At 34.1% G+C, this 8,835-nt stretch overlaps 1 protein-coding gene across 3 annotated transcripts in view; it reads right to left on the reverse strand.

The window, feature by feature from the left end:
- mettl22 (methyltransferase 22, Kin17 lysine) overlaps positions 1-7,019 on the reverse strand; it is a 30,921-nt gene extending 23,902 nt beyond the window's left edge. The window contains exons 1-3 of one of the 3 annotated variants that reach the window (XM_056453539.1): positions 6,943-7,019; positions 6,751-6,826; positions 6,241-6,378 (exon numbers count right to left, since the gene is read on the reverse strand). In XM_056453539.1, coding sequence (XP_056309514.1) covers positions 6,241-6,346 — 106 coding nt within the window. In that variant the 5' untranslated portion in view covers positions 6,347-6,378; positions 6,751-6,826; positions 6,943-7,019. Of the gene's footprint in view, positions 1-6,240; positions 6,384-6,750; positions 6,827-6,876 lie in introns of all 3 variants that reach the window. The other 2 variants (XM_056453538.1, XM_056453540.1) reach the window with 2 other exon arrangements.
- Positions 7,020-8,835: the final 1,816 nt, after the last annotated feature.

The following is an 8,835-nucleotide window of genomic DNA, read 5'->3' on the forward strand; positions in this document are numbered from 1 at the left end:
CCTCTTTTGTTTTTCTAAGAATAGCGATCAGTCGTGTACACCTTAATTTTTCATTCATTTGAGCCGAGCTGCTCTGGTGAGGATAATGAATCAAAGCCTATGCAACTGCACTCATCGGGGGTTTAAAGGCCAGAACAGGCAACCTACAATCATGTACAGTATTCAAAACTTCGTGACAGGAAAAAAAAAAACACACACACACACAAACACACACACACACGCACACACACACACGCACACACAGCTCGCTGTGATAAATGTTGCGAGGCAGGGCATTATTGACTCGAAATTCAATGGAAAAAAATATTTTGCCATAACACCGGTACTACCTGCTGTGTTTATTGTTCAATTTGGCCACATAAGAAAGCCTTTTATGGTTAAGTCTACGGTTGTATATCGTGATTATAAACAAACCTGACAAGACTGCCTGCTGGTAATTTACATTCACAGGCTAATCGTTTTTAAAGGTCAAACTTGTGTATGCAGGGAATGGGTTACAGTCAATGTGCAAGTACCTAAAGCACACATGCAAACCAAACAGACAGGGATCAAGGCTGCTAACACGCAAGGTTAAAAGCAGTTATGACAAACTCTAACACATAATACTGAGCACTGCAATGTCACATAGGCCAATAGCCACCGCCGAGTGAGGTAAAAATATGTAAAAGTGTAAATAACGTTCAGAATAGCATACAGCAAACACCTACATATGCAGCTTATGAATACTGTGCAAATACAGTATGCATTAGTTACCAAATAGTCCACCACATCTGCCAATAGACGTATAATATTATATTCAGATATATATATAGTTTACTTATTGTAAAATGGACCTAATTAATAAGCACTTTTTTAGAGGTGAAACGGTCCAAAAATAAGAACAAATTTATTATACCTATTATTTTTTTCAAATTAAGTGTTCTTTTCAACAAAGTTGTTTACATTTTCAAAGATAATACTTTTTAATAACTAATTTCTTATAACTTTTTGTCTTCGCCATGATGACAGTACATAATATTTTAGAAGATGCTATTATTAATCTTTAAGTGCAATGTAAAGGGTTAACTAGGTTAATTAGGTTAATTATGCAAGTTAGTTTAGTTAGGCCAGTCATTGAAACTTTTTTCTGGATTCAAATAGAAAAAATAAATCTTAAGTGGAAAATAATATTGATATTGCGGTTTTTAGATTTTTTCATTTATTTAATTTTAGCCAAACTAAATGGAATAACGCTTTCTGTTAAAATATAATAGGAAATACTGTAAAAAATCCTTTCATAAACATTGTTTGGGAAATATAAAAAAATTATAATTATTAATTTTAAAAAATGACTAAATTACTTACATGAGTCATGACTACATGACTTCCCACACGGAATCTGCACGCACAGAAATCCGCAGATTTTTAGTCCATCATTGAGTTTAAGTATTTACATGTGTAAATGTGTGTACATTTATATTTATTCAGTTATTAAATTCTTTTCACTAATATTATTGTAATATAATAATAATAATAATATTAAAAAGTTCATATGATTTATTTACAATACAGTTTGTAAAGAATATGTTCTGTCTTTTAGAAGAGATATAAAAGTCTTGCTTTGTTTACCAAATACGTGGATCTAATTGGATTTGCATTGTAAACATTTAATAAAAGTTAAAAATGTATTATTTGTTGATTTCATATATTAAGTTTTTAGTTATGATACTCCTAAAATCATTCCACATAAATCTGCAGATTTTTTACAAACTTTTCAGCAGAAATAGCATAAAATGTCCACAGATTCTGTCTGGCCCTAGTCATGAAGTGTAAAACAGCGAGAAAGAGCATTGTTGACTTTTAGTGTGTGTAGTCCTTTTTAAAAAATTATCCATCACTAATTATTGTTCATATGCACAATTAATAGTAGTTATTAAAATTAATGTGTTTAGAATTGAAAACATCCTAAACAGAATATCTGCTTCTACACTACACAGTATCCAAATTATATATATTGTAGTAGATAAAATATCCAAATGACATCAGACAAATTTATTAACTTGGTCAGTTTATTAATTTGATCAATCAAATTTAAGCTTGTTTTTAATAAAACATACAAATATGCATATAATGAATAATACTGCTAAAAATAGTAACATTATACAAAAGCAAATATTTATGAATAAACTAAAAAAGCCCCCCGAGATGATGAAGAAGCCATGAAAGTATGGTTTTTATATTTATGTAGGATAGAAAATAATATGTTTTGTAATATTTTAATCCTTTATATTTATATCCTATATATATCCTTATTATATCCTATATATATCCTTAATATTTTAATTCTTTTTCACATGTAAAGATTTTTGCGTATTGCTGTACACCTTGTCTGTATTAAGCAATGTGTAAGCGAGGCGCACAACTAACACGCTCTGCGCTGGTCAATAGACCAGCTTTGTTCTGGTCTGTTGAACAGTCTATTATAGTTTCTCAAAATAGCAATGTTCCAGCAATGCGCCTCAACACGCCTCCTTTTTTAGATCAGAACGCCTATGGGCACACATATGAGCGCAAAAGCATTTGCTATTTAAACAGCGTGGCGCAAAATGTCAAAACGACTCTTGCGCCAAGCTGAAACTAGCAAACAACAATTGCATCGTGCCTTGCGCCAGGTGTATGATAGGGCCCTATGACTTTTTAAGCCCTTTTTTGACCATGAAGAACTAAATTTCTGAATTATATAGGGTTAAGTGAAAGGATTTTTTTAATGGCCATGCAGAAAAAAATGCACTTGCCCCATCAAAAAACAAATTCTAATTAATTATTTCTGAGCCACATATTTTAAATAATGTGTGAAAACAAGCAGAGCCTCGCTGTTCACATACATTTTTTTCAACATAACTAAAAATAAAAAAGTAAATGTATGTATAATATCATAACAGACTGTTATAATATTAGTTATGAATAAAGTTTTGCTAAACGTTTTATTGATTGTTGGTGATTGGATGTGTGTTGGATCGATTTGGTAGCTTAGCTTTACATAAATAAAGGAAAATTAAGTCCCGTTTAAAAGGATGTAAGATTTAAGACATACAAGACAATATTTTAGTGAACTAAAAACTTTAAGGTCTAAAATTTTGATTTTGAACTTTAAGACATTTTAAGATGTTTTAAGACCCCGCGGACAGTGGGTGTTTTTTTTTTTTTAAAAGGTCCAAATGTCATGACATTGCTTGGACCAAGGGTGTAGATTTGTGTTTGATATTGGTGGGGACCTAATTTGACTCCAACCCCCAATTGTAAAATTTAAATGTAACTTCACATGTAAAGTGTAAAGTTAAAGGAATTTCTGACAAAAAAGTAGTTTAATAAAGACTTCCGTTTACTGAGGGCTTATTTGTGCATAATCACTTACCACCGCATCTGAACACATTTTTTTTTTGCAAGTATAATATTGCCATTTATGCACTTTCAGCTAAAAAGATTTCTTTACATGTCCATGTTCTTTTCCTTCTCTGACTATGCAAACAGAACAGCACAATTATTTTGCACTTTAAAGAGCCCATATTATGGCTTTTTGAAAATGCCCTTCCATGTAGTGTGTCACACAGCTCTAAGTGAAGTGAAATATCCAGCTAAGGCTTAAATCTGTAAGTTTACAGTGTTTAAAACTATTGCTTCATCTATAAAAGAGTCGACTCATAGTGCTTCAAACGAGTCGTCTTGATAACGAGTTATTAGGTGTTTCGCGATGACGCAGCTACGAAACACAAGTAGTTGCACGCGCCATCCCGGGAGATTTGAAACCTGCGGCCCCGCCCACTAACAGAAAAAAGTCACACACACACACACACAGAGACACACACAGACACTGGTAGAATGAAGTCACGCTGTGCAGATGGAGATTTTTGTCAGTTCACCCAAAGATGAAACCTTAGCATATAGCCTAGCCTTGAGCAGATCGAGAGCCTCTGGAAACTACCTGCTTACAAAGAAGACTTCATCAGTTTGTTAAAGGAAGGATCAGTAAAGACTGTCAGAACAAGGATCAGTGGATCATGAATCAGTTTCTTCCCCCATTTCACCAGTGTAAGTACGTGCGATTAAAATTGTTGCCTCGTTTACTCTAGCTTGCAAATTATGCATTTAGTTGTGTTTTGTTACTTGTAACCGCGTGTGCTGTATCAGGTTAACTCTTTATATTCTCATATGGCGTGTAAAGCCACATTGAAAACGCGACGCGTGCCGCTTTGTTTATGGATAGTCAGCTATGTGTGTGTGTGTAATGTGTGTGTGTGTGGCTCCTCTGAGGACGGTCGTTTGTGTGAGTGTCTCCTCTTAGGAGGTTGATGTGTGTGTGTGTGTGTGTGTGTGTGTGTGTGTGTGTGTCTCTGAATAGGGTAAAGCTCTAGGCAAAGGGTGATCAAAGGGACCCGTTTGTAAAATGAGGACCGGGGGGGGGGTGGTGGTGTCGCGGTTGAAATCGCGGATGTAACTGAGGACGCGGAGGGGGAGGGAGGTGTCGCCGCCGCGCCGTCTCTATTCTGGACGCGCCGGCCCTGTGTGTGCGTGTGTGTAAAAAGAGCAAGTAGACTGCTAGGACATATCCGTTCTTGGACTTTTTGCTTGATAAAATAGTTAGTCGTCAGTATTTTCTAGTCCATCGTCTGTATTTACATTCACCCACTGGCAGCCAAAATCCACTATGAAGCGTGTGTACACTGTGACTACTTTTATATTGTTGATAATCTGCTGGGCATTTCACTCTGTCTCGCCCTGAAGCCTGTCAGTGTCGTCGACCAATCGCAGCAGCCTGTCATTGGTCCAATCAGCGCAGATTAGCTTCGCGCTGAGGACGAGTTTGGGTACAAATGAATCGCTGAACGATTCATATGGGAGTCGCTGGGATAACTAGGTAAAAATAAATGCATATTATAAGACCATCAAAGTGTTGTTTGACCTTGCATGCATATTAGACTGTTGTTGGAGACCCTTACAACCTAAATATGACCCTATTTCATCTATAATATGGGCTCTTTAAAAAAACTTTAATAAATAAATAAATCAAATACAATTAGTAATAAAAACAACATTAAATCAAGCATGTCTTATGGTGCAAAAGTAAATTTACATGATTTTACTTTTTTTACTTGAATGGATGCAGACTTCTGGAAAGGGGGAAGCATATGACACAATAACCATTTTATCTCGATTGTTGTTTTTTCATAATTGTCGTGGAGGCCAAAATCGAAACAGATTTTTTATTAATTGCACATCCATGGTTACTATTATGGTGGACTTGTAGTAATATATGTCCATGTCTCACCTGAGTCTTGCACAGTAAGCCTGACTGGAAAATTCTGACAAAGCATTATTTTATTTTGGAGGCGATTATATTATCGGTGAGGACATTTTAATAATCTGTGGATATTAGTGGGAACAAGTCCCCTCTGTCCATGCTAATTCTACATTCTTGGCTTGAACAAACTTATTATCAATATCATAAAGTTTAAAGTTTATTACTTTTCCTGATTTTCTACTGATATAAAAAGTAACTTGGCTGTCTGACTCTGAGGTAAAATATCCTCCAGTGCATTTCAAATACATCCAATGGGCTTCAGGTCAAATGGTGGCCTATTCATTTGCGAGTATGATCGTTCTTTCACAAATTTAAGCATGTTGAAACTTTTTGAGCATGTTGAATCTTTGTATTGTCATCCTAGAAAATGGCGCGTTTAGACATGGTTGTTTAAGAAAAAAATGGAAATCTACACACAGCACTGATATAAAAGAATAGTTGGCAAACATACAACAACAACAACAAAAAAAAACAACAACACTCAAGTGGGATTAAATATTCATGAATGAACACAAAACAAGTTATTCTGAAGAATGATGGAAACCAGCAGTCATTGGCATGAATAGTAGGAACAAAATAGTAAAGTCAGTAGCTGCTGCTTTCATAAATTCTTCAATATATCTTAGTGTTCAACAGAAACATGTCTAGAACAAGTGGAGGATCAGTAAATGAAAGAATTTTTATTTTTGGGCGAACTACCCCTTTAATTACAGCAATAAAGACAAAGACTCTGAAGTACTTGCTCAAGCTGTAACTTTCTGTAGCAAGTTGGGGGTCCCTTGGTTGAGTAGTATGATCATATTTAGGGGTCATTAACATTTAAAAAAATTTACAAACATGCAGTAAGCACTAACTATCGATTCTGCATATAACCAATAAGATGCTTAAGTGTGTCTTCTTACCGGGCTGTCCCACACCGTTGAGTCTCTTCATGAGATGGCGAGTGTTTGGTAGCAGCAGATGGACATCAGACAGAACGGTGTCACTTCTAAATGTGACCTGGTCCATGATCGTCCCTGCATGGCACTCTATCAAGGATGCTGTTCTGAGAAACAAGACAATTCATTCATAGTGCAAAAAAAAATCCTATGTTTAATAATATTTTTTAGATTATCTGCCATTCTACACAGATGCTAAACTATTTTATAGATTATTTTAAAACAGAACTACGAGACAGACAGGTATAAAATAGTGTGGAAAAGGTTTAACAGTTTTGTTTGGGCTTGACTGAAAGTTTTTGGATTCTTGTCTTTGTAGAAATATTAAAGTGGGCGTGACCATACAAACTCATAAGCCTCTTTTTCGTCGTTCATTATAAACCTTCAGTGTTCATCGAGAAGCTAAACAGAAAGTCTACTTCATTTGTTGTTAAGACCGTATTTCATTCCGTAAAATACGTTAGATGAACTCACTAGGTTCTGACACGCAAGTTTACAGTTTCTTCAACGCGTCACCTTGCAGTTTTCTGATCAGCTTGGGGGCAAAGAGCTGCAGATATTTACAAATAAGAAATTGTTAATGAGGAGGAGTAGACGTACTTTTGATATTGTAGTCGAGTGCATTAAATCATACTAAAATATGAGCGTAGCGATGTTAAGAGATACCTCATGAAAAGGTTATACTGCAGCTTATGAGAGGTTAGACGAGCAGTGTTACATTAAGAGCTGACCGTGTAAGAACCGTCACTATGAAAACAGTTCCGCAACAGAACGCGCCTATTTTGACTGATGTGCCATAAAGAATTGTGAAAATAACCATCGAAGAAGGCTTTAAAACCAAGCAGAATCCTGCCTGGCTGTTGCTTCAATGTGACTGAGGAAAGTTGAATGTGCTGGCCAGTTTGTCTTTGCCTAATAAATGACACTAGGCTAGTTTTTAGTTTAAAACTTGAACAGCATCCTTTTTTCTAATGATATATGATGTAATAAATTTGTATTTGAAAAATAAGTATTATTCTCATGTTTTTTTTTCTTCTTCTAAATCTGTAGGAAATGTTTTTGGTAGGCTACATCAAAAAGTGTGGTTGATGACTATTCAATAAGCTGACCCAGCACAACAATAGTGCTTAAAAAGTATTTTATATCACAATTAAATAGAAAATGTGGCTAATAACTGCAAAAAGGTCCATATTTTAAGAAAAAATAACCAAAAAGCTGCCAGTACTTCAAGGGGAGCACAGACTCCTGATCAATATTGTGTTACTGTAACTATTGTAATGATCTGATAACTTAATTGAACATATTATGTACATAGATAGCACCTTTTTGAAAAGGTAAAGCACATTGTATTGTAGCCTGTAACAGCAGATTCACTTAAGAGCTGTACTGTCAAACCTCACTTAATGTCTTCTGATTTTGATTGTTATATATTAGCATCCACCTTTAGTAAAGCTGCTTTGGAACAATAATTAGTGTGAAACAGCACTATGCATAGAAACTTGAATTAAATTAAAATAACTGTGTCAACTTTTTTTACATTGTTGTTATTGCTGATTATATATAATTAAATAATTTAAATATACTTATTATCATTATTAATTTAATTATAATTATTATCAATAATACAATCCATGATATTCACTAATCACTGTTCATGAAAAATCAATTGTCAGATATTTTTATCCAACACACAAGCACCCATACCCTATCGCTACCCCTCTGTGTCTCATCCACTCATCCACTTTGAACTATGGCACACCAGTGATGATTAAAAACCATGATGGATAATTATATATCCGTAATTGCTATACAGATGATATCATCCTCTCTCTCACATTAATATGTGAAGCTTTGTTTGTATCAGATAATTACCACTGGGATCTCTCAATTAATTTGATTGGTAAACAATCAACCCCTCTAGTCAGTTGTCAGGCAGGTTTCTCTTCTCCTTTACCAACATACCTAGCAATATAACTTTAATTTATGACTGATAGTGGTGGGACAGTGGACACCACTCATCTTTCAAATCACCACTATCCCTTTTGTTTTTTAAATGAGCCAATAAATATTGTATTGCAATAATTTAATCTGGGAAAATGCATTAATAATTAAAAATGTGATGATTAAAATAAATTGACATGCAGATTCCATCTAAACTGTCATGCCCATAAATCAATTTTGAATTAGAGAGAAGGAGAGAAACATTCTACCCCAAACTCCAGAGCATTTACCTTCAATTCACTAAGTTAGACAATAAAACACAACTTCAATATTTACTAGGGGAAAAAACTGACAGTATCTCGCAGCCTTCTAGCTAGATTATTATAAATGAATCATTGTAAATATATTGATAACTATTATTTGTTATTACTGTTTTATCCTAAAACGTCGTTTGTTAAATGCAGTTCTGATCTATTATTATGTTTTATTGATATATGAATAATATGATATCTAATTTATTATATATATTTTATATATATATATATATATATATATATATATATATATATATATATATATATATATATATATATATATATATATATATATATATATATA

Source organism: Danio aesculapii, chromosome 3, assembly GCF_903798145.1.
Source record: "Danio aesculapii chromosome 3, fDanAes4.1, whole genome shotgun sequence".
Lineage (NCBI taxonomy): Eukaryota > Metazoa > Chordata > Actinopteri > Cypriniformes > Danionidae > Danio > Danio aesculapii.